Source organism: Hyperolius riggenbachi, chromosome 1, assembly GCF_040937935.1.
Source record: "Hyperolius riggenbachi isolate aHypRig1 chromosome 1, aHypRig1.pri, whole genome shotgun sequence".
NCBI lineage: Eukaryota > Metazoa > Chordata > Amphibia > Anura > Hyperoliidae > Hyperolius > Hyperolius riggenbachi.
Window position 1 is genome coordinate 631,093,860 of NC_090646.1, and position 25,744 is coordinate 631,119,603.

The following is a 25,744-nucleotide window of genomic DNA, read 5'->3' on the forward strand; positions in this document are numbered from 1 at the left end:
AAGCCCAAGCCTGTCCCCTTGTGGCTCTGCATGGAAATCATTATAGCTGAGTCATTATAGCAAAGCCAGACTGAATGTTCAGTCAGGGATTTTATCAGGGCTAATTAGAAGCAGGCTGAACAGTTATAAATGAAACGGAGAGCAGGGTAGGTGTTTTCTCTAATGTTCCCACTGATATATATAGTAAAACACATGAGGGTGCTTCATCTCTGGTTCACTTTAAGCCTCATTTGAATCACGAGTAATCACTCGTGATTACACTAAATCCCTGCCTGGTAAGTAACACACCTGCAGGGCCCCATCAAAACATTGCATGCGATTTTGCATTGATTTCAACAGGTGTGTCCCCTGCCACAATTTCATACCTCCCAACTTTTTGAGATGAGAAAGAGGGATACTTAAGCCACGCCCCGGCCACACCCTTGATCACACCCCAGTCACACCCCTAGTCACGCATATCATAAACATTTCATAAGAAAAAGGGTTTTTTTATAATTCAAACCACACGGGTCCTTTCTATCCTGGTTCATATAATCATATTCCTTTTAAAATTAGTAATATATCAATTTAAAGGATGGGAATAAAGTTTAGATTCGTTAAAACACATTTCTTTTAGTAGAGAAATTTATATATTTACATAGAAAGAGGGACAAAGTCCTGAAAGAGATACAAATGAGGAGGAAAGAGGGACAGGACTCCCTGAGAGGTACTGTCCCTCCAAAAGAGGGAAAGTTGGGAGCTATGCAATTTCAATATAATGGACACTGTTTCAATCTCCTGTCGGGCTGGTGTGGGAAGCGCCGGAAGCACAGACCAATGAGACCATGTCAAACACCAGACGAGTGGCGCCAGCTACAGTAAGCGCAGTAGTGTTGTCCGGATCATGAACGATTCGGATCTTTGATCCGAATCTATTTTATGAGTCGATCATCCGAATCATCAAAATGAACGATTCGAATCGCAAAAGGGGCGGGGCCAGGAGCGACACGCCCCCTCTCAGCGGGCAGCGGGGTCCTGGAAGCAGGGATCGCTCTGTTGGATGGGAGCCAGCCTTGCAGGGAGACAGGTAGATGAGAGAGAGGGGACATGGGTGCCACTGCCAGATATGTGTAGAGCACACATACTGGCTATAACGTGCTGCCCATTATAGGCTGGCTGTTCCGTAGTGCTGCACAGTGATCACATTGGAAGCTTTTGGCTCAGCACAGCTCAGTAACTTTGCAGACAGTGTGATTGAAAGGCAATATAATCCTCCTGCACTCGGCACTAAACAGCTGCACTTATCTTCTGGGAATGCTTTCCTTCACTGTGCGACCTTTTCTTTCAAAGTGTACAGATGAACATATAGGTGAAATATATGTAAAGCATATGACTGCAACATGTGGGTATTACGTGCAAACATTTCTGCTCTCTGCTCGTCCCTCCTCCCTTCCCTGTCCACTCCCTGCCCATCTTCTCCCCTTCTCTGTGTGTCCACTCCCTCCCCTTCTCCTGTCCACAGACCTGTCCTGCTGTTCATTTCACCCCGAATGCTTCCTGTAGTAAAATGATCCGAGATTCGGATCAAAGATCCGGATCTCTTCAATGATCCGATTCGAATCATCCGGATCATTGAAAAGATCCGAACTTCCCATCTCTAAAGCGCAGAGCTCCTTCACAGCTGGGCAGCTGTGCGCATGAACAGTGCTCCGTCACACTCCACAGCTGGGAAGCCGGGCGCATGCGCAGTGAGGGTCACCAGACGTCATCGCGCCGGTACGTGGAAGAAGAACAGGGGACGCGGGAAGTTTGTACAGACTGGAGGTCTGAGCGGCGCGCTGACCATGCAGAGGTAACGTTACCGGGGAGGGAGAATGGTGAGAGCCAGCACGGTGCTGCTGTGCTGAGCTCAGTGTGTCCCATGCTGCTGGCTGCACATTTACTGTTATGGCGCCACTGCAAGTAGTATGGCTGCAGCTGGGAGGGAAGCTGAAAGTTTCAGTGCGGCTGGGCTGCCTGCGCTCTATCTGCCCCCCTCTTCCCCTCCTCTTCCCCTGTTTGGGCTGTATACAGGTTCCTATAGGACCACCACTGGTTTCAGCCTACATGCACCAATATCACTAGGCTGGAGGGTCCTGCGCTGGCGTGATGCGCTTGTCTAAGCTGTCTATGGAATCTGGCAATAATTGAAGTCTAGTCTAGGCACATCTTATTGTCATGGTGGTGGATATACACCATTGATAGGTTCAGGAGGTTACATTAGTTGAATTCAACTTGGGATATTTTCATACTGAGTGTAGGTGTGTTTTTCATACCTGTGTAACTAATGTCACTGGAGCAACTTACTTGTGGAGACTGTCCCCTGGGTGTCTCACAGGTACATAATGTATCTCTGGATTCCAGCAGCTTCTTGCAAGTATGCTTGAAGGGCTTATTCACACTGAGTGTTTTTATTTTTTGTGCTTTTGATTTTAAAAATTGCCTTTTAAAAGCGCTAGTACAATGTTGCTCTATGTGAGTGTTCTCAACTATGAGCTTTCTTTCCAATCGCAAACGCTGCTTCTTGTACCATTTTTCTGAGCATTTGCTCCTCAATACTAATAGGGAAGCTGCAAATCGCTTTGAAAAGCGGTTTCCCAAGCGCTTTAATGAATAAATTGTATTTATTCATTTCTGGGTACAAGAGTTCACTTCCTGACTGACATCAGGAAGTGTAAAAATTAATTGCTCAGCAAAAGTGCTTAAAAAGTGCTTTTCTAAGTGCAAAACCCAGGGGAAAAAAGCCTCAGGGGCTGTGTTCGGCCCGTGGGCCTTAGTTTGAGGACCAGTGCTGCTCGGATACCACTTTTCACTATCTGGATCTAATTTGGATCCGGATACCCAGATATCCGATCCAGGTCAGATATCCGCGTTTAAAATTTTCCAATCCGAATCTGATATCCGACCGCAGGGCTGTGGAGTCGGAGTCGAGGCAATTTTGGGGACTCGGAGTCGCAGTCGTTAATTTCATAAACTGAGGAGTCGGATGATTTTTGTACAAAATCCACAGCCCTGTTAAGTATTAGGCTAAGAAGTCGGAGTCGAGGAGTCGGAGCCATTTTGGGTACCCGGAGTTGGAGTCGGAAGATTTTTGTCCCGACTCCACAGCCCTGGTATCCGGCCGGATTCGGATATCCAGAAGTGACCTGAAAATGTCTCTCTTTCTCTTCTCCTCTCTTCTCTCCCCCCCCTCCCTCTCCCTGGATGCCTTCTAAAGGGATTTTTGCCATTGAAGGTGATTTTGGCTTCTGCTCGGATATCTGAACTAACTATCCGCCCATATTTCAGATGGGAAATCAGAGTTTGCTCGGATAGTCTATTCGGATTTTGAAAAATATCCAAATTGCTATTCAAAGTTCGGATAGTGGAAAAAGTTCGGATTATCTGGGTAGTACGGATATCTGAAATCTTGCTGAGCACCACTGTTGAGGACCATTTATTTAGATGGACAGAAAATGTATACATTGACTACTTTATTTTGTGCCAAAGCGTCATGTCTTCAGTGTTGTCCCAGGAGAAGATGTAGTAAAATATTTACTATAATGTGAGAGGTGTACTCTTTCCTAGACACTGTACATATAATCCACATGCAAGCTGGGATTATTTGCATCTCATTGCCAATCTCTAGATAGCAGAATTCCCTCTGTCAGCAGATGACTCAGTGCACACCCACATTGGTTTGGTGTATTTACAGTTCCAGTTGGCATACAGCTAAACGCATTGTACAATTGTTTTCTCTCCTAACCAGGTCTTGTTTGCACTCGATTACCTTTTATTGTTTGATAACACAAGAACAGTGGATTGTGTTGTTCTGCATGCCTGCCTTGTCTGAATGGAAACACTGTATATTGCTGGTCCTAGGGCACATGCTAAATGACACTCAGTCATTAAAGGTCCGTACACACCCTGGACAGCAGGCAACGACGGGTCTGTCGGCACCTCCCGCTGGGCGGGTTTTCAGCAGACAGTACAGCGTGTGTACAGTCTGTCGGAGGACTGATGAGGCTGTTTCTGAACGATCCGCCGGGCGGATTGCTCAGAAACAGCCGTATCAGTCTGCAGAGAGACTACACACGCCGGACTGTTGCTGGAACGCCCACCCAGCGGGAGGTGACGACGGACCCGTCGTTGCCTGCAGTCCAGGGTGTGTACGGACCTTAACTCAGAACTTCCTCTCTGCTCTAAAAGATAAGCAGCAGCATAACAACATTTAAAGAAAAACATTTCTTTGTTACAGCTGATACAAATCCTGCAATAAATCTGCAGTTTGTCTACTTCCTGCTTTCATGGAAGCAGACATAGGGTTAACATCCTGTGTTTACCAATTATCTGCTCTGCTATGGCATTAAGCTGACACAGCTGAGTGATCAAATTACAATGTGATTAGTCACAGATTGGGAGGAATGAAGGTAGCCATACATCTAGTGATGTATGGGCAGATTCGACCAAGAGACAAATCTCTCTAATCGAATCTGATAAGAGAGAGATCTGTCAGCTGCCCATTCACTGCAGGCCAATTCCTGATCAATTTCATGCTGAAATCAATCCGGAATCGCCCTTCTGCGTTGCATCCGGCGCCCCGACACTGTGCCCCTTAAATGTCCCCCTGTGACCCGTGTAAAGTATACATTACCTGTCCGCCAGGGCTGTGGAGTCGGTACAAAAATCTTCAGACTCCAACTCCTCAGTTAATGAAACTACGACTCCGGGTGCCCAAAATTGCTCAGACTCCGACTCCTTAGTCTAATACTTAACAGGGCTATGGATTTTGTATAAAAATCATCCGGCTCCTCAGTTTATGAAATCAACAACTCCGGGTGCCCAAAATTGCTCCGACTCCACATCCCCGTGTCCTCGTCCGCATACACGCACGCCCCATGTGGTTTCCTAGTAAGGTGTGTGTGTGTGTGTGTGTGTGTGTGTGTGTGTGTGTGTGTGTGTGTGTGTGTGTGTGTGTGTGTGTGTGTGTGTGTGATGTCACGTGCGCGCCTTTACAAGGAAACCACATAGGGAGTGGGTGTATGAAGAGGGGAATGCGTTCGGAGCAGCGGAGGGACAAGTGCAGGCCACGGTCAGGTAATGTATACTTTGTACGGGGGGACCGTTACATTATGGGGGGCACAGCGTCTCGGGGCTCGTCTCGATCGTTGGGAAATTGCACGCTGTTCCTGCCGCGCACCTGATTGAGTAAGTTGGCCCAGTATGCGTGATCGAAAGTGTGAGCAATTGTCCTGAAATTGGTCGCATTGTCGGTCGGGCATGCACTTGGCGGCACCGATTTTCATCTAATTTGATCAAATTGGATGGTCGATCGGCCGCCAAGTCGCCTGATGAATGGCCACCGTTAGACAGGCTAAACTCTCTAAGTACATACAGACTGCATTTCTCTGGTTTCCTTCTGACCTGTGTAAGAGTTCAGGTCCACTTAAAGGACAGTCTTGGATGAGAGTCTAGTGTCCAGGGGCTCCCTGACATTGCAGTTCTGCAACATTTAGCCCTGAAATCCTCTGCAGCACTCTACAGTGTGTATAGTCATGTCCATTATTTTCTTCTGAGGTGCTCACAATCTAATCCCTACCATAGTTTAAAGGATACCCGAGGGGACATGTGACATGAGATAGACATGGGTATGTACAGTACACTAATAACTATGCTGTTCCTTTTTTTTTTTTTTTCTCTGCCTGAAAGAGTTAAATATCAGGTATGTAAGTGGCTGACTCAGTCCTGACTCACTGATAAGAAATTCCAACTATAAGGGTACGTTTCCACTAATGCGAATTCGCATATGTTCCCCGCATGCAAATTCGCATAACCAATAAAAGTTAATGAGCCTATGTCCACTTGTCAGGAAAAAGGAGCGTTTTCTTGTGCAGGATAAATCTGCACAGCAGAGTCATCCGAATTCGGACACCGCACACACCGCATGCGATTCGCATACATTGTATTTAATAGGAAATTCGCATGGCGGTTTTTTATGCGAATTTTCATGCGAATTTGCGGTAAAATTCGCATACAACCGCATGCGATTACGCTCCTGCATGCAAATTCGTCTGCGGGGAATCCGCTGCGATTCCCCACCGCACTAGTGGAAACGCACCCTAAAACACTTTCCTAGCAGAAAATGGCTTTGGAGAGCAGGAAAGGGATAAAAGGAATCAATTGTTCATAGTTTTTAGCCCTGGCATACTTAAATGAATGTGTCCATTGAGCAAAAATAATAAAACAGTTAACTTAAAAAGTAGATTTAAACATAAAATAAAACTGGAATATCTTAAGTCATTTTTAGGAGAAGGAAGATGGATACAATTGTTTTTCATTAGCTTATTTTTGCCTCGGGTGTCCTTTAACCTGCTCTCGGAACAGGTACAGTATATGGAGACTTCATCTTCGCTGCAGGGGCGTAGAATTAGGTACCTCGCCACGATCGCCCACTGCTCAGAGGAAATGGATTGCACCTTGCCAACATAGGGTGAACATACAAATTCCAGATAATGCCCTGGGTGCACTAGTGGCTGCAGCTCTGGTGCTTTGAGTCCGCCAGGAGAAAAGCGCAATATAAATGTTCTGTGTCTTAACTCCAGGCGACATCTTCAGGAAATTCCGGCTTCGTCCAGGAACTCCTCGAATCTCAGCTGGTCATGGGATTCCAAGAAGAGCTCAGACCTCCTTTGCGGAATGGGGGTGACACCTATGGAGAGGGATCCGCAGGACACAGAAAATACACCTCAAGACCAAATCATGATGATGACACCACCACAGAAACACAAGAAACAGAAGGAGAAAGATGACACCTTCGTCATCGCTAGACGTCCGAGAGCAGCCAAGACCTCTCCGCCAGGTACAAGCTGTGCAAGGATTTCATGCTGTCTGCTTTCATTTGTTAATTACTACACATTAAACTAAGTGCTGCCACCACTTAAAAAAAAACCGCTGCTATTACCTGCTTAGGCAGCGGCCGCTTCCTAATCCGCGTTCCCCTTCTGAAACTTTTCAGAGTGTATCACAGCAGCGCGCCCGGCGCTGCTGCTGTGACGATGCTAACGGCGATACAGATCACCGCTATAGGGAGCCGCGCTCTTTCCTGCACTCTACATCGTCACAGCAGCAGCGCCCGGCGCGCTGCTGTGATACACTCTGAGAAAGTTCAGAAGAGGAACGCGGATTAGGAAGCGGTCGCTGCCTAAGCAGGTAATGGCGGCCGCGGGAGGAAGCACTACCCACCTATGCTGGGCACTATACTGGCTAAACTGGGCACTATACTGGCTAAACTGGGCACTATACTGGCTAAACTGGGCACTATACTGGCTAAACTGGGCACTATACTGGCTAAACTGGGCACTATACTGGCTAAACTGGGCACTATACTGGCTAAACTGGGCACTATACTGGCTAAACTGGGCACTATACTGGCTAAACTGGGCACTATACTGGCTAAACTGGGCACTATACTGGCTAAACTGGGCACTATACTGGCTAAACTGGGCACTATACTGGCTAAACTGGGCACTATACTGGCTAAACTGGGCGCTATACTGGCTAAACTGGGCACTATACTAACTAAACTGGGCACTTTACTAGCTAAACTGGGCACTATACTAGCTAAACTGAGGCACTACCTACCCATACTGGGCGCTATACTGGGCACTATACTGGCTATACTGGGCACTATACTGGCTATACTGGGCACTACCTACCTATACTGGGCACTGTACTAGCTATATTGGGACACACTGGGGGGCTGCACCAATCCAGCATTTCCTACCCCCGGCTTATATGGGGGGGTCAATCATTTTTCCCTGTTTTTTCAGGGAAAAGTTGGGGGGTCTGCTTATATGCGGGTCGGCTTATATGCGAGTATATACGGTACATTAGAATCGTATGAGTCTGAAGACATCCACATTGGGAAGACGCGTGCTTCACAGCTGTAGATGTACTTTTTCTTGAATTAGAGCCAGCACTAAATACTCAAACTACAAAATGTACCTTGCCTAGACTGCAGGTATTTTCTCCTTGACCTCTAGGTTATCTCTTTTGTACAAACATTGAGCACGCAAGCTACAAGATGTACCATCTGTGCTCTGAAAGTTACTTGAGTTCAAGAAAACAGCTAGTCTGCAAGATGTTACTCTGATCTTTAAAGAGACTCTGAAGCGAGAATAAATCTCGCTTCAGTGCTCATAGTTAGCAGGGGCATGTGTGCCCCTGCTAAACCGACGCTATCGCGCTGCTAAACGGGGGTCCCTTCACCCCCAATCCCCCCACTGCAACACTTGGTCGCAGACTTGGTCGCTCCTGGAGGCAGGGCTAACAGCTGCAGCCCTGCCTCCAGTCGCGTCTATCAGCGGCGCATCGCCGCCTCTCCCCCGCCCCTCTCAGTGAAGGAAGACTGAGAGGGGCGGGGTAGAGGCGGAGATACGCGCTGACAGCCGCGCGTGGGGCAGGGCTGCGGCGGTGGTTAGCCCTGCCCCAACCAGGAAGCGCTCCCCCGCTGCACCGAGGGGATTTGGAGGTGAAGGGACCCCCGTTTAGCGGCGTGATAGCGGCGGTTTAGCAGGGGCACACATGCCCATGCTATCTGAGGTCTGAAGCGAGATTTATTCTCGCTTCAGACTCTCTTTAAAGTGTACCTGAGATGGGCTTTCTTGGGATATTTATACTTACCTGGAGCTTCCAGCTTCATTAGGTCCATGGGCTCTCTTGCCGTCCTCTCCAGCAGCTTATCTTCTAATTCCACCTGGCATTCTGGGCAGTCATGCGCTCCTGCACATGCCCAGCATGGCTGCACGTAAGCCACCCGCTTTGCGCAGGCAAAGAACGTTCCAAGCAACAGGTTTACGCAACCGAGCCGTGCATGCGCAGAAGAGTGCGGCCGGCCGGATTAGAAGATAAGAGATTTTTTTTTTCTCCTAATCATGGCTAGGACTACTGAATACTTGCTAAAAATGATATAAAGATGCAAACAGTTACATGAGTTTGAAGCCACACTAGAATTATGTTTTAAAAGTAACTTCAGCGTCCCTTGCACTTTGCTGCAGAGAGCACAGTGGAATTGAATCTCCTGCCCATGTCAGTAAGACAGAGAGGAGATGAGGGTGCATAGCTGCGCTGCTCCTTCATCTGTAATGAGACCCAGGGCACTTGACATAAGTTTTGAAGACACAGATTTATGCTGCAAAGGAAGAAGACCTACCGGGTGTGCTGCTTATCATCATGTCGGGTTTGTCCCGTACTTCTGTAATTGCACTTTCTGCAGCCAAGTTCACGGGACACCCCTCCTTCAAAACACCATAACTTGGGAACTGAGCATCATACCGACTTGGGACCCGGTTCAACAGAAAGCCGGGGCATTCAGCTTTCCAAAAATGGTCAGATCTTCCTGAGGGAATATCTCTGTAAGGTCCTTTTTCATGTGGATCTTTGAACTGCGCATTGGCCACCAGTTCAGCTGCACAGCAAGTGCTACCGAATGGCAGCGTCTTTATCTCTGCCTGCTGGTGACACATTACCAGTTACTGTTCACCAGTAAACTATCACGCCTAACTTGCGGCTGTTGCCTGCTTAGGTGTTCATGCAAGGGATGGATGCCGTCCAATTTACTACACTTTTCTTTTTTTCTTTCTCTTGTAGGAATATCGTGGGACGCGCTGCCAGACGAGCTGCTGCTGGGCATCCTCTCCTGCCTGCCTCTGACAGATCTGGTGCGAGTGTCTCGTGTTTGTAAGAGATGGAACAGACTTTCGTAAGTAGATTACACAATGTACTTGGCCATAGGGCACTTTAAGTGGCAATTTTCTGTCCCCTTCTGCTTGATGCACCATAACTACTCCAGTCTCTGTGGGTGGGACTGCTGCTTGTCTCTGCTTTATTATACTGTTAAAGGGATCCTGAAGTGAAGAGGGATATGGTGGCTGCCATATTTCTTTTTAAACAATACCAGTTGCCTGGCAGTCCTACTGATCTGTTTGGCTACAGTAGTGACTGACTGACTCACACACCTGAAACAACTGGTAGAGGATCAGCAGGACAGCCAGGCAATGTGCATTGTTTAAACGTGCGCGTTTTTCTGCATACTTTTTCTGCACACCAAGTGTGTTTTCATGCAGGAAAACGCATGTGTTTTTTCACTGCAGCTAATGTAATTGATAGAGAAAACTGCCAAAATGTGTCATCATGCAGAATGTCTTTTTTCTGCGTGCGAACAACACAGTGTGAACTAGCACATTTATTAACCAGGGCTGTGGAGTCGGAGTCAGGGCAATTTTGGGCACCCGGAGTTGAGTCTGAGTCGTGGTTTCATAAACTGAGGAGTCTGAGTTGGAGTCGGAAGATTTTTGCACAGACTCCACAGCCCTGTGATTAACATGAGTTCTCAGTTTTTCTGTGCAGAAAACGAGCACGAAAACAGACAAGTGTGTTACCTGCCTCAACATAGACCCTGAACAAGCATGCAGCAGATCAGATGTTTGACTGCAATTGCCACATGCTTGTTTCAGGTGTGTGATTCAGATACTACTGATGCCTGAAAGATCAGCAGGACTGCCAGGCAACTGGTATGGTTTAAAAGGAAATAAATATGGCAGCGTCCATATCCCTCACACCTCAAGTTCCCTTTAAGACAAAAACTGAATGTCCACAAAGCATGTTGAAGGGCTCCGCTGAGCCTGGAGTGGGACGTTGGTAGCAGCTCACACACTTTGAACACCCTGCTGAGAGTTGTGTGTAAATGTACACCTGTGATAACATGGATATCTTGTGCACATATTTTGCCTTTCTTGATATAATGTATATGAACACTGCCCCTCCTGTCTCTAGGTGTGATGAATCTCTATGGTACAGTATGGATCTCACGGGCAAGCATTTGGCGGATGGTGTTATCGGAAACCTGCTGCTGCTGGGAGTGGCTGTAATTCGCTGCCCGCGATCTTGTATAGGAGAGCCAATGTTTAAAGATATCAGGTGAGATACCCCATAGATATAGGGCAGCTGTTACATCATCTGACTGCCAGTCATTCACTTATCAAGCATCGTTTAAATGGCCAAATACAATGTATGTTATTATACTGGGCAGCCCGGTGGCGTAGTGGTTAGCGCTCTCACCTTGCAGCGCTAGGTCCCCGGTTTTAATCCCAGCCGGAGCACTATCTGCACAGTTTGTATGTTCTCCTTATGTCTGGGTGGGTTTCCTCCGGGCACTCTGGTTTCCTTCCACATCCCAAAAACCTACAGATAAGTTGTCTTCCCCCTAATTGCCCCCAGACTATGATACATACCACTACACGTTACATACATTGACATGATATGACTATGGTAAGGATTAGATTAGAAAAGCAGGTGGTTTTGGCTCGCAGCGGCAAAACTAGGCACCGCTATAACTATCAGTAATGCTATAGTGCATGGGGTATGTACTCTGGGGGAGACACCTGGGGGCCCGTCATTGGCTCTAGTACACCTGCATGGATACAGTCACGCCCCCTTTAGACCACCACAAAACCTGTCCTGTCCGATCTGTAATCTCAGATCACCCAGAAATCAATACAAATTACAATTGAGCAATTCCATTATATGCTGAGGAATATCGTATAGTGTATGGGCACCTTCTAGCAGATCTGAGATGAAAAACTATAACAAGTAACTTGTCTATATATCTAATCTAAAGTTTGTATAGTTTACACAGCAAATCTAGCTGCAAACCGCTTTAAAGTGAACCTAAAGTCACCCCCAAAAAATGAGATGAACTCACCTGGGGCTTCCGCAATAGCAGCATAGGGGGCGATATACAGGCTGGGAACGCGAACAATCACTCGCGTTCCCATGCCTGTCGGCCGGTGACGGCCAAACCGGAAGTGCTCGCCGGCGGGTCCTGGGCGAGCGGGGCTGCGAGGGCACCGATCGTCTGCAGGGGGCTGAGGGAAGCCCCAGGTGAGTTCATCTAATTTTTTGGGGGGGACTTTAGGTTCACTTTAACAGTTTGATTATTTATTGCTTTGATACAATGTGGGCAGCCATGTTCTGTTTGTCACATTGTCACAGGCTAAGGGCTGGAGATGCTATCAGCTTGCCTGTGTGTAATGTGACAAATTCAGTCCCCTCTCCTCCTCCCCTCTGCCTCTGAAATCTCTGGCTAGTAACCGCCTCCTCCTGCCCAGACTGAGCTCCCATAAGCCCTTGCTACAGTGCCTTGCCACTCTGAAAAAGCTGTGGGCGAGGCTTGTTTAGTTTTTTTGGGAATTAGAGTATTTAAGCAAAACAAAAGTATTTAGCTTGAGGAATGCCCTATAAACTATATGAAAGGAACACAATTATGCAATGAGTAAAAGTTTATCTCTGATCCACTTTAAGAATGCTGAAGGGTGGCTTTATGTTTATCCAAACCGTAGCTAGGGCCTGCTATTTCCACCTACACAACATCTCCAAGATCCGGCCTTTCCTGACCCCAGACACTGCTAAACTTCTTGTCCATGCCCTCATCATCTCCCGCCTGGACTACTGCAACTCCCTCCCTCAAAACCGCATAGCCCCCTTACAATCCATCATGAACGCAGCAGCCAGACTCATCTACTCCTCCCACCGCTCTGTCTCCTCGACTCCCCTACGCAAATCCCTTCATTGGCTTCCAATTCACTTCAGAATTAGCTTCAAGGTCCTATGTTTGGCCTACAAATCCATACACAAGTCCTGCCCAGGCTACATCTCTGACCTGGTCAGCAGATATACACCTGGCCGCCCACTTCGCTCCTCCAACAACCTCCTCTTAACCACCCCACGCATCTTGCACTCCCATGCACGACTTCAGGACTTCACTAGAGCTGCCCCCATCCTGTGGAGCTCTCTCCCACTGCCCATCAGGCACGCTCCCACCTTCAACACCTTCAAAAAAGCACTCAAAACTCCCTTCTTCAAGGAGGCCTACATCAACTCAACACTGCCCTAATCCTTTCTGCCAATAACTTCTTGTTGCACCCCCCCCCCCCCCTTTTGTGTCACCAACCCCTCCCTCTAGATTGTAAGCCTTTGGCAGGGCCCTCTCCCCTTGTGTATCATACTTGACTGTGTGCACTTTACCCAGAATTTGGAACTTGTTACCACAACCACTCCAGTTTATGATCTGGCATTGTACTACTGTCTGCATTGTGTTGTGTATCTTTTTGCTATTACCTGTATTGTTGTATCTATTGTCTATTACCTGTATTGTTCTGTCACCCCTGTTATCATTGTCTGTAATCCTATTTATTGTACAGCGCTGCGTAATATGTTGGCGCTATATCAATCTAATTAATAATAATAATAATAATGTCCTGTGCAATATTGTCTGCCTTTACTAGATAGTCTCCGCCTCTCCTCTACTGTTTGAATCTGTTTACAGTGAGTTGTGCATGTTTATTGTGAAGTTACATTGCTAATTAACCCATATAACACTGCTGTGTTCCCTGATCCATTCTGCAGACCGCTACGCTTGCAGCACGCAGACTTCTCTAACTGCACAGTAAGCATAGACGCCCTGCGAAGCATCATCTCCCGCTGCCACAAGCTGCACAACCTGAGCCTGGAGGGGCTGGAGCTGACTGATGACATCCTATGGTGAGTGATCCGCCCACGTCCTGGCCTACAGCTTATCACAGTCACAGCTTACTTACTGTGGGGCTGGTCACATGCGGGAATAGTCTATCTCCAGACTGTGCAAAACATTCCTGAACTTCAGATTGTAAAATTGTACTGTTTATGAATGTGTCAGTGATGCTCGTTACCCAGATCTGCAGAGCATCCAGCTGGCTTCTTCCTGACCAATTACAGAAAAGAAGCTGGAATGTGTTTGTTAAAGCGGACCTGAACTCAGAACTTCCTCTCTGCACTAAAAGATACACAACAGCATAATAACCTTTTAAAGAAAAGCATTTTTCTTACAGCTGATACAAATCCTCCAATAAATCTGCAGTGTCTACTTCCTACTTTGGTTTGACCAGATCAAGCGGGGAGCAGCCTTATTCAAGCTAAAACAAGGCTGTGACCCCTCAGAACACTTCTCACTGCCACCACTAGCTGTTGCTAGACACACTCCTCACTCTGTCGAGCTACTCGCACTGGTGTTTTCGTACGTTGGGTCAGCTGCGCACTTTAGGCCAACGTATGACAAACGCCCCACACACGCACAATTCCAATCTCACAGTATAGTAAAGCAAAACCACTAACAGTCGTTCCGAACGATAGTGTTAGCCACTCCGAGACTTCCCACTCTGCTGTCGAGCGCGGAAGTGCCCCCATACACACAACGCAATTACAATCTTAAACGGTAGTGTTGCTCAATCATACAATCAGGCATGGACTTATACACAGTTACACTTCAGTCTCTTCTACTAGGCTACGAGTGTTAGTTTAGTACAGCAGAAGTCAAACTTATTAAATAACGATTTAATATTCCAGGGAAAAAAGTGGAACAATGCAGAAAATAATATATACAAAATATTTACAAAAAAACAAAGTAAAAAGTTACGATACACATCAAGACAAGTTTGCAAAAATAAAAGGGAAATAACGTTACCAGAGTAAGTTAGAACGTGGTTGGCGGGAGAACGCTTTTTCCGATTCGCTCGGGATCATCCCTAGCTATGCGCTACCACCAAGAGAAGATGATCTGTGACTGTCCTAGCTGCTGTTTTATAGCAAAATGTGTGTCCCGGGGCATGTAATGTTCCGTCCCCAAAACTAACGCAATTTCCCAGATTGTGACATCACGGTCTGCCGAGCCCCTTGTCACATCTGGGCTAGCTGTGACATGCGAATTTCAAGGCTTTTCCTGTCAAACTTTGCAGACTTCAAAGCAATTCAAACACTTCATCTTTCCAGACTGAGTCTTATTGCAGATTTGGTCATATCCTTTCTGTGATATGCAGCTTCAAAGGTTTTTCCTGTACACTTTTGATCTTTACAGAGATTTCCCATCTCAAGGTGACAGGTAAAATTGTAGTCTAGCACATACATCAAAAGATTGTGGGGTGAAGCTTCCTGGCTGTCATGTGTAAATTCCTGGCCCTGTGCTGGTGTGAGCTGCTTCAAAGCACACTGCAGCCAGTCCAGGTGACAATTGCTCCCAAGCACAATACACATCTGAGACAGTATTTCCCTGAAGATCAAAAGGTAAGGACATGGGCATAATTAGCCATCTCCTAGTTAGAGGCTAGGTAGACAGTCCCTACTTGAATGTCTAGGTTCATTTGCCTATTCAACGTAATTGACCTATTTAAATGCAGACAATGGTAGAGTTAATTTACATGTACATACAGGAACTCCATGAAGCCAGCTGCCAGCCTGACATAATACACATAATCTAGAAAAAACAGGAGCGCTCCATAGTGTATTACCAAAACTGCAACATTTATTCCCATTCAAGGTTCTACTTACATAAAAACAGAATAAAATTCGCTCATAAGATCTGACGAAGGCGCAGAGCGCCGAAACGCGTAATGACGCTACCAGCACGCCAGGCATAGACTCCGCCCACTGCCCCGAGAGACGGAACTCCCAGGCCATCGGAGACCGCGCTGCAGGCCACAGCGCGAGTGGATCCGTTCTCCAGAGGCTTTAGCGGATGTGCCTACCGCTTATGAGCGAATTTTATTCTGTTTTTATGTAAGTAGAACCTTGAATGGGAATAAATGTTGCAGTTTTGGTAATACACTATGGAGCGCTCCTGTTTTTTCTAGATTACATGTTTACCCAGTGGTGGAGGAGCTCCAGCATATTGTGTAATACCATAGAAGAAAGCCAGGATTGTTTTTCACTGTGGAAGCGCAAGGATTGTGTGTTGTTCTTTGACATAATACACAGCAGATAGAAAAATGAAAATATACTCCTGTATTATCCCAACACCATAACTAGCTGCTATATTCCTGACACCTGTGTTTACAAATTAGCTGCTCTGCCATGGCAGAGGAGATTCCTAAGCTGATATAGTTGGGAGATTTAATTTATTGTGGTGATTAGTCACAGATGAGGGGGGATTGGGCTAAACTCTCTAAATACATACAGGGTGCATTTCTCTAAGTTTTTTTCCTTCTGTCCTGCACGTTCAGGTCTGCTTTAACCATGTTTGTATTAGATGTGTGAATCGCCCACTGGCAAGGAGGTTTTCAAATCATTTAAAATATCCTTGTGTATGAAAACCGTTTTTAAATATTCCTTTTTATGTGTGTGTGTGTCTCTGTGTAGCTGCATAGACCACTACTGTAGCCAGCTACCAGACTGCTGCACAGTAGTTTGCGTGAAATGGGCCTCTCCTGGTGCATGTTTTTTACGGAATCATGTAGATTTTGTATGCACGTTTATGCAGCTTAGAAATGGACCAATAAGATCTCGCCAAGAGAATTTTTTTATCATCGACCATCTCTAGTTTCATCACTTGCTTAGTTTTGTAAATCGTATTCAAGTAGTTATGCTTCATCTCAGTACAAGGCTTGTGATAGGCGTAGCACAGTGACAAAATGACTAGAAGTCTAATCTTGCAGTGCTTGCCCAAGGTACCAATTCTGGCCTGGACTAGATCTACATGAAATGTATGCTTATCCTGTGTTTGTATGGGTTTACAAAGATATACTGGTAGGTTATTGGGCAATGTGGATTGGAGGGGTACTAGGCTGCAGTGGCTAAATCCGATCTCCTACACTGGACCTCCTACACTGGACCTCCTACCTAGGATACAAACACCTTTCTTGCATAAGAACAGTTATCCTTGTGGTTTAGTTCTGGCTCTTGAGAATGGATGCTGTGTGAACCCAGTCCTGTGTGTTTTGGGTAGTGTTTGTACTTCCTCCTTCTGGCTGGGAAGGAGGAAGCATCGGAGTCATATGACTCGCAAGCCAGTGAACGCTAGTTGAAAGCATTTAGGGTTGATATGGTACTTACTGCACCCTGTTGTCTCTAGTGCCATTGCTCAGAATTCCGATCTGGTGAGACTAAACCTCGGAGGTTGCTATGGCTTCTCGGCATCCATGCTGTCCCACATGCTGAAGAGCTGCACAAGGTAAGACTCTACTGCTGTATATGGGAGCCAGAATTCAATCATTTCCTTCCAGTAATTAACAGCCAGTCAAGCTGTTAATGAATCTGGAGGATGTGAAAAGGGCGATCTGTCTTGCTAGGAATTACTGCCATTGCTCCTGTTATGGGGCAGCAGTAGCTACCTGTATTGGGGTACAGATGAGCCAGCTGTCTGCATGTCGTTATGTTGCCGCTGTCCAATGTTGGGATAAGGATTGAGAATGCCAATATGCTCCTTTTTGATTGAGATCCACTGTTACGATATTTGAGTGTTAAAGTTCATAAATGGTGCCGGCTGCTTTAGACTCCAAAGGGTTAACCATCTCTCTAGCAACCATAGCAGGAGTTTGCACTAGAGTCAGATAAATGTCTGGCAGAACTATAGACAGAATGAATTGACAGTGAAAATGCTCAATATCTTCTAAAAACTAGCCGTAGGTGTGGAGTTTTGGTATATTTATTTGATTGTAAGGGAGTTAGTAAGTTCAGATACACTTAGACATAATCAATACGAATATTAATGTTAACCTTAAAGAAAACCTGAACTGAGAATTAAAAGTCAAAATAAGCATACACAAGTCATACTTACCTTCCATGTAGTCTACTCCTCAGTGTTTTTCTCCTGTCCCGCGTCCTGTTTGTTCACTGTGATCAAGGGAATTTTCCGTCCTCCATTTTGAAAATGGCCATTGCTCAAAACAGCTTTCTGGTCAGCACACAGTTAAACTGTAACATCGCCCACTTGAGCCATAGGGAGACATGGACATTACCTGGTACTTCAGTTTTCCTCTCAGCTATAACTGACAGCAACTGATATTTTACTGACAGCAACTGATATATTTCAGATCTGACAAAATATTGTCAGAACTGGAAGGGATGATTGTCAGAAGAAAATGGTGAGCTTCTGAGAGGAACTGATGGCAAGGTAACTATGCAATGTTCATTTGAAGTTACCTCATGTGTTTATTTTAAATATTTTTACTCAGTACAGGTTCTCTTTAAGTGAAAATAAACTGGTGAGATTAATTTTATCTATCCTCCTATATTATATTACTATAGTTTAACTCTTTCAGGCACAAAAAGAAAAGGAACACAGCCTAGTTATTTGTATGCTTGCCACTGTACATACGCATGTCTCTCTCATCATGTCACTTAAAGGGAACCAGAGACGCCATACTAATAAAAAGAAAAAAGATTTTATACATACCTGGGGCTTCTTCCAGCCCCATAAGCCTGCGTCGCTCCCATGCCGCCATCCTCCGCTTCCTGGATCCGCCGGTACCGGGTCCCGTCACTTCCGGCGGACGCGACCAGTTGTACGCATGTGCAGGGGCTCCCTCCATACCCTTACGCGTGCGGCTGCGCAGTATGCAGCCGCACGCGGAAGGGTATGCCAGGAGCCCCTGTGATGCGGACAATTGGCCGCGTGCTGCCGCCGACTGGCCGAAACTACGTGACTCTGTACCGCCGGATACAGGAAGCTGAGGACGGCGGCGTGGGAGCGATCCATGCCTATGGGGCTGGAGGAAGCCCCAGGTATGTATAAAATCCTTTTTTCTGGGGCCTCTGGTTCCCTTTAAGGTTCCCTTTAAAAGTTATACTGTGGCGGTTTGTCTTGCAGGCTGGATGAGCTGAACCTGTCCTGGTGTGACTTCACAGCCGGCCATGTGAAGAGCGCAGTAACCGACCTCCCCCGACGTCTAACCCAGCTGAATTTCAGCGGATATCGGCAGAACCTTTTGTTAGCCGGTATGTGCAGAGATCATTCACTTCTTCTGGAAGCTGTGCTGTGATCTGACAAGATCAGAATAAAATGTAAATAGCAATTAATCTGGTTGTGTCCTGTTTCAATTATAGATGTGGAGACTTTAGTACAGCAGTGTCCTGACCTTACAAGTTTAGATCTAAGGTAAGACTTTCCATTGCATCAATCGCCCATACAGACAGTGCCCTACTTACAAACGACTCGAGTTACAACTTCTCAGAGATAAGTTGTCTTTATGTACAAATTATACAATACCTTGGTGTTTTGTTTTTATTTGTTGTTTTTTTTTTTTTTTTTTTTTTTTTTTTATATTACATATTGTTAAAGCAGGAGGATTAGCCATACTATGCCAGGGAAAAAAACATATATAAGTAGATAAATACTTGATCTACTTACGTAACACATGTATTGTACTGTCCACGTTTTGAATGTTGAATGTGAATGCTATATAGTAAATGCAGATAATTCTTGTCCTGGTGAGGGCCATGTCTTTTGCCCACAGTTTAGGCTAAATCCTGATGTCATTTCTGCCCTTTACTTTTTTTTTTTCTTTTCTCCTCCAATCACTGAGTCACCTCAGCCTTGCCTGTAAACACAAGTGAGCAGGGGATTGTGTTTCAGATAAGCAGCTAAGCAGGGAAATGGAAGAGGAGGAATATATTATAGATAAAAAGAACCCCCAGCATGCAACTGTTTGGCACTGACTACTAAAGGGCCAGTACAGTATGTGATAACTCCAAATCATAACAGCAGAAAGTTGTTTTTTTTTTTTTTTTTGAATGCAGGATTAGCATCTTTATCACTCAACCTCCTCAGCGGTAAGCGCGAGCTGAGCTCGGGCTAAGCCGCCGCGGAGGATTTCTCAGCCCCTGGTGGGCCGATTTGCACAGTTTTTGCTTGGTTACACGCAGCTAGCACTTTGCTAGCTGCATGCACAAGCCGATCGCCGCCGCATTAGAGGCGCCCCCCCCCCCTCGAGTCCCCTTGCGCAGCCTGGCCAATCACCACCAGGCTGCGCTAAGGGGTGGATCGGGACTCCCTCCGATGCCATGTCATCCCAATCGTCGCGATGGGGAAGCCATACAGGAAATCCTGTTCTGAACAGAAGGGGGGGGGGGGGGGGGGGATGCCGCTGCACAGCGGCTATCATGTAGCTAGCGCTAGGCTAGCTACATTATTTAAAAAAATACCTGGTGGTTTTAATAGACCGCCAGGGAGGTTAATACACTCAGACCAGTTGCTGTTGAGATTTGATTTTTATGGTGACAATCCCGATTTAAGCATTATACTTACCTGGGGCTTCCCTCAGCCCACTCTAGGCCGTTGGCTCCCTCACTATCCTCCCGGGCCTCTCCAATCGTCAGCTGGCCGGTCTCTTCTCCCAGTTGGCTCAGTCGTGCTGTACTGCACACGTGCATCCATCACGCTCCTGTCTCTGGAAGCATCCTACGCAGGGCTCAGAACACACCAGGCAGCGTGAGTGCGATGGGATGCATGTGCCCGGGCCACGCATGTGCAGCACAACAAGACTGAGTCAACTAGGAGAAAAGACTGGGCCGGCCAGCTGACGATTGGAGTTGCCCGGGAGGACGGTGAGGGAGCCAACGGCTTAAAGGGGGTTGAAGGAAGCCACACACAGAATACTAGAACTATAAAATGGTCACATAAGAGCAACACAAAAAAAGGATTTCAGCCATTGAATATACCAGTATGAAGTGTCCTTACCTGCTTCCCAGCTCCCCAGGCAACAGGACCCCCCTTATTGTGACACAATCTCAAGTGAAATGTATGTAACAAGGTGTCTTCTCTCCACAGTGACAGCGTGATGCTGACTACAGAATGCTTTCCAGCTTTATATCGTCTGCCACACCTCCAGCATCTCGGCCTCAGTCGTTGCTATCAGATCTGCCCTGCATCTTTGCTGTAAGGAATATGTCTGTGTGTCTGTCCATCTGTGTCCCTTATCGCAGCTACAGGCTGAACATGCATAGCTGAACTTGCCTGCTTTCACCTTCCAGCTACAGACTAATGCATTGTTTTAAAGTGGACCTGAACTCTTGCACAAGACAGAAAGAAAACAGAGAAATGTGCGCTGTATGTATTTAGAGAGTTTAGCTTGTCTAATTCCCCCTCATCTGTGACTAATCACAAGTGTAATTTGATCTCTCACCTGTGTCAGCTGACTACCATGACTGAGATGGCAGATAAGCTCATTTGAAAGCGCTGGATGTTAAAGAGACTCTGTAACAAAATGTTCAGCCTTATTTCTTCTATCCTATAAGTTCCTATACCTGTTCTAATGTGGTCTGTCTTACTGCAGCCTTTCCTAGTTGCACAGTGGCTGTATTATCTCTGTTATATAATCTAATCTTCTTTCCTCTGACGGCTTTGTGGGGCTCAGGCTGGAATGTGCTGCACTGCTTGTGATAGAAGCTATACACACCCTCTCCAAGCCCCCTGCAGGCTCTGTATGAGTCACACACTGAGCTTCTCTCAGCCTATCACATGCTGGTTAACAGCCATGTCTTTTGTTTGTAAACACTGCCTAAAACTGGCAATTACAAGCCAGGTTTGCAGCAGAGAGTGGCAGAAACAGCACAGAGGGGCCCAGGAGAACATAATGAATAGAATGGTATGCTTTTTATTGTAAGAATTTCACAGTACAGATTCTCTAACAATATGTCTGCTTCCATGAAAGCAGGAAGTAGACACACTGCTGATTTATTGTAGGATTTGTTTCAGCTGTAACAAAGAAATGTTTTTCTTTAAAGGTTGTTATGCTGTTGCGAATCTTTTAGAGCAGATAGGATGTTCTGAGTTGAGGTCCGCTTTAACCAAACCTAAGTTAATGCTTAACACACACTGCGGTTATTGGTCTGCAAAAAAAAACCTGGTCACTTTACAGTGGGAGTTGCTGCAGGATTATGTGAACTTTGTATGCAGATATATACAGTATGCTGCTTGAAAATGGACCAACTGAATCTTGCCAAGGCGGTATTTAAGTGGCACGTTTTTCGAGCGGCATACATTTGATTAATCCTGCATCAACTCAGAATTATTTGCGTCTCATTGACCGGCACGGTCAATGAGAAGCAAAGTGCCCGGCTGGTGCTTGGGAGCAGCTGACAGCAGGGCTATGGTGTTGGTCCAAAAATCATCCAACTCCTTAGTTTATGAAACCGACTCCAACTCCACAGCCCTGGCTGACAGGCAGTATATGCCTGCTGCTGCCCATTTTTAAAGGCCTTAGACACCAGGGTTGTGAGACAGCCCACCCACTAAACTATGGACCGTGACAGCAAGCACTGGATGTGACCTACTGCCTCTCTCCAATTTTCACTCCACAATGGTTATTTTCCATCATTTACTCCCCCTCCCCTCCCCTTGACAATTTTAAGGCAGCAAGCTGTGCCTTCATAAGAAGCTGCAGAGTTCTGTTCTCCCCAAGTCACTCATTTATTCACATTCATGGATGCAAATCATTTTGAGTTGATGCAGTATTATGCACATTTTGTATGCAAATGTATGCAGCTAGAACATGAATCCATTAAATCCTGCTAAGGTAAATTCGATTAGTCTATTTTCAAGCTGCTCAAATTTGCATACAGAATTTGCATAATCCTGCATCAACTTGAAATTGTTTGCATCTCATTGACCATCCCCAGATTGCGGAGTAGTTGTGGCTCGCCTGTCCGCTCCGCTGGGCCCAGCGTCTTCTCTTCATTGCCTCTGGGGGGGTACCTGCATCCACATGACCCCGCTGCATGCTCTAATGCAGTGCTGGGAAAACTACGTCCCGCATGTGCTGTTACACCGGCCCGCTGACAGGTGGCCAAATCCCCCTCCCTCTGCAGAGTTGTGAGTGGGCAGCGGAGGGATTTGAAACTCTCCTTCACCGCTTCCCGCGTCACGTTTCCACGGCAACAGCAAGTGACGTCGTGATGCGCCAGCATCCTCTTGCCATGGAAATGTGACAGAAGCTGTGATTGAAGGTGAGTTTCATATCCCCCACTCGTAACTGTATGGGGTTTGAAATGTAAAGAATGTGTCTCGTGGTCGGGCAGCATGTGGCCTGGGAAGCGTAAAGATTGCCCAGCCCTGCTCTGTCATATACATGCAAAGGGGTACAGGCGCCCCAGTGGCAAGAAAGAAAGACGTGGAAGAGTGCCCAGAAGTGGCCGGCATGGAGGATGGGTGAACCAAAAGAGCACTGCACACTCTCCACAGGTCCAGAGGTACATATTACATGTGGGAGGCCTGGCAGGTGGAGGTGGCTGAAATCTGTGCGCACTACACTGGCAGCAATAGGTCTCTTATCTGATGATTGAATCTGCTGGCCCATCTGCCATTGTATGAGCACCTTAAAGAGACTCCGTAACAAAAATTGCATCCTGTTTTTTATCATCCTACAAGTTCCAAAAGCTATTCTAATGTGTTCTGGCTCACTGCCGCACGTTCTACTATCACCATCTCTGTAATAAATCAACTTATCTCTCTCTTGTCAGACTTGTCAGGCCTGTGTCTGGAAGGCTGCCAAGTTCTTCAGTGTTGTGGTTCTGCTATGAACTCCCCCATCCAGGCCCCTCTCTGCACACTGCCTGTGTGATATTTAGATTAGTGCAGCTTATCTCTGTTCTATTGTCTTTTACAAGCTGGATAAATCCTCCTCTGAGCTGGCTGGGCTTTCACATACTGAGGAATTACATACAGGCACAGCTGTCTGCACTCTGCAGGAAGAAACAGCCTGACACTTCAGTGGAAGATAGCTGCAGGGGGAAAGAAACACACAAATGATCTCTTGAGATTCAAAAGGATGGCTGTATACAGCCTGCTTGTGTATGGATGTATTTTCTATGTGTGGACATACTGTACATCAATCTACTTCCTGTTTTGGTTGCCATTTTGTTTGTTTATAAACAAACTTTTTAAAACTGTTTTTAACCACTTTTAATGCGGCGAGGAGCGGCGAAATTGTGACAGAGGGTAATAGGAGATGTCCCCTAACGCACTGGTATGTTTACTTTTGTGCGATTTTAACAATACAGATTCTCTTTAAAGAAAACCTGTAACTACAAAATGTTCCCCGGGGGGGTTCTCACCTCGGTAGGGGGAAATCTCCGGATCTGATCGAGGCTTCCCCCGTCCTCCTGTGTCCCATGGCGGTCTCGCTGTGCCCCTCCGAACAGCGGGTATGTAAATATTTGCCTCCCCGGCTCCAGCGCAGGCGCAGTATCGGCTCTCCGCCTCGGATATAGGCGGATATAGCCGATCGCTGTCTGCCCGCACTACTGCGCAGGCACAAGTCTCCTGCGCCTGCGTAGTAGAGCGGACCCGACAGAGATCGGGTATTTCTGCCTATCTCCGTACGGTTTGCCGCAACAGCGCCCCCACTGGAGCCAGGGAAGCCAGGGTAGCACTTGTCGAGGGAAGATTGCCGGCCACTTCTGGGCAGCCAGCGCTGGACTGCCTGCAGCTACAGGGGAGGGGGGAAGCCTCATCTGGACCCTGAGGCTTCCCTCTCCCAAGGTGAGTACCCCCCAGGGGACCTTTTTTTTTTTTTTTTTTTTTTTCCTCGTTAGTCTCTTTAACTGCAGTAATGTAGCCTATTGTGTTTTATAAGGAATATCCAATGACTGACATAGAATGTTTTGTTGTTGCAGTGAGCTGGGGAAGAGCATGCCTCTCAGGACGCTCAGTGCCTTCGGGATAGTGACTGACAGTTCCCTGCAGCTGCTGAAGGAATCTCTGCCTCACATAAAGATAAACTGCTCCTTCTTCAGCACCATCGCCAGGCCAACCACTGGCCACAAGAGGAACCGGGACATTTGGGGCATAAAGTGCAAGCTGTCGTTATCCCGTATAGACTTCTGATGAGCCCATGGCTGGATATCCACAAACTAGAACTGTATCTGGGGGAGAAGGCATGCTAGCTGATCCCTGTGATGTACATACTGTGTAGCATTCCTCTACCGCACCAGGATGGGGATATTTATGGATGAGTCAGCTGAGAGTCATGTGATGATGCCTGTGTGCTCTGCCACTGGAATTTTACAAAGTAGGTCTGAACCTAAAGAACCTGTTGCTGGAAGCAGCCAATCAGACCTCAGATTTATTTTTTTTAACCTTAACTTTTAAATGCATTTAAAAGGACACCACTTTGGTCAGTTAAACATCTGTTTCCTATTTCTGTGCTAGCCTTACAGGTTCCAGATCGCAATGTCCAGGCTCGCCCATTTTATCATTCCCCCCCCTCCCTATTTTGTTTATCCCCTCCCTATTTTGTTTATCCCCTCCCTATTTTGTTTATCCCCTCCCTATTTTGTTTACCACCTTCCCTTTTTTTGTTTACCCCCTTCCCTTTTTTTGTTTACCCCCGCCTCCCTTTTTTTGTTTACCCCCCCGCCTCCCTTTTTTTGTTTACCCCCCGCCTCCCTTTTTTTGTTTACCCCCCGCCTCCCTTTTTTTGTTTACCCCCCGCCTCCCTTTTTTTGTTTACCCCCCGCCTCCCTTTTTTTGTTTACCCCCCGCCTCCCTTTTTTTGTTTACCCCCCCGCCTCCCTTTTTTTGTTTACCCCCCCCCGCCTCCCTTTTTTTGTTTACCCCCCCCGCCTCCCTTTTTTTGTTTACCCCCCCGCCTCCCTTTTTTTGTTTACCCCCCCGCCTCCCTTTTTTTGTTTACCCCCCCGCCTCCCTTTTTTGTTTCCCCCTCCCCTCCCCACTTTTTTTCTCTTTCTTTACTCCTTATATTTATGTAGATAGCAGCATAGAAGGATCTAACTTGCAAACACAAAAATGAATTTTAATGTGTACAGAAGAATGCGGATAGTCCCTGTTGCATCCAAAGTATGGGAGAACCATCATCTGGGCCTATCTGTGGCTGAAGAAGTTATCAGGCTTTTCTCCATTATCGCATAGCCCTATTTATGGAAA

The 25,744-nt window shown here is 46.6% G+C and overlaps 1 protein-coding gene across 1 annotated transcript; it reads left to right on the plus strand.

The window, feature by feature from the left end:
- The first annotated feature begins 1,760 nt into the window (after positions 1-1,760).
- On the plus strand, positions 1,761-25,281 carry SKP2 (S-phase kinase associated protein 2). Its single transcript, XM_068271846.1, has 10 exons — positions 1,761-1,831; positions 6,600-6,856; positions 9,646-9,757; positions 10,831-10,974; positions 13,462-13,596; positions 16,934-17,032; positions 18,671-18,798; positions 18,907-18,958; positions 20,630-20,737; positions 24,475-25,281. The coding sequence occupies exons 1-10, from the start codon at positions 1,824-1,826 to the stop codon at positions 24,683-24,685; spliced, it is 1,254 nt and encodes a 417-aa protein (XP_068127947.1). The 5' UTR covers positions 1,761-1,823; the 3' UTR covers positions 24,686-25,281.
- The last annotated feature ends 463 nt before the right edge of the window (positions 25,282-25,744 follow it).

Bases quoted from the DNA above. Each gene is read 5' to 3' on its own strand.
- SKP2 (XM_068271846.1), top strand. The intron at 10,975-13,461 runs GTGAGATACCCC...TCCATTCTGCAG, and splicing joins CCAATGTTTAAAGATATCAG to ACCGCTACGCTTGCAGCACG. The intron at 13,597-16,933 runs GTGAGTGATCCG...TGTTGTCTCTAG, and splicing joins CTGACTGATGACATCCTATG to TGCCATTGCTCAGAATTCCG.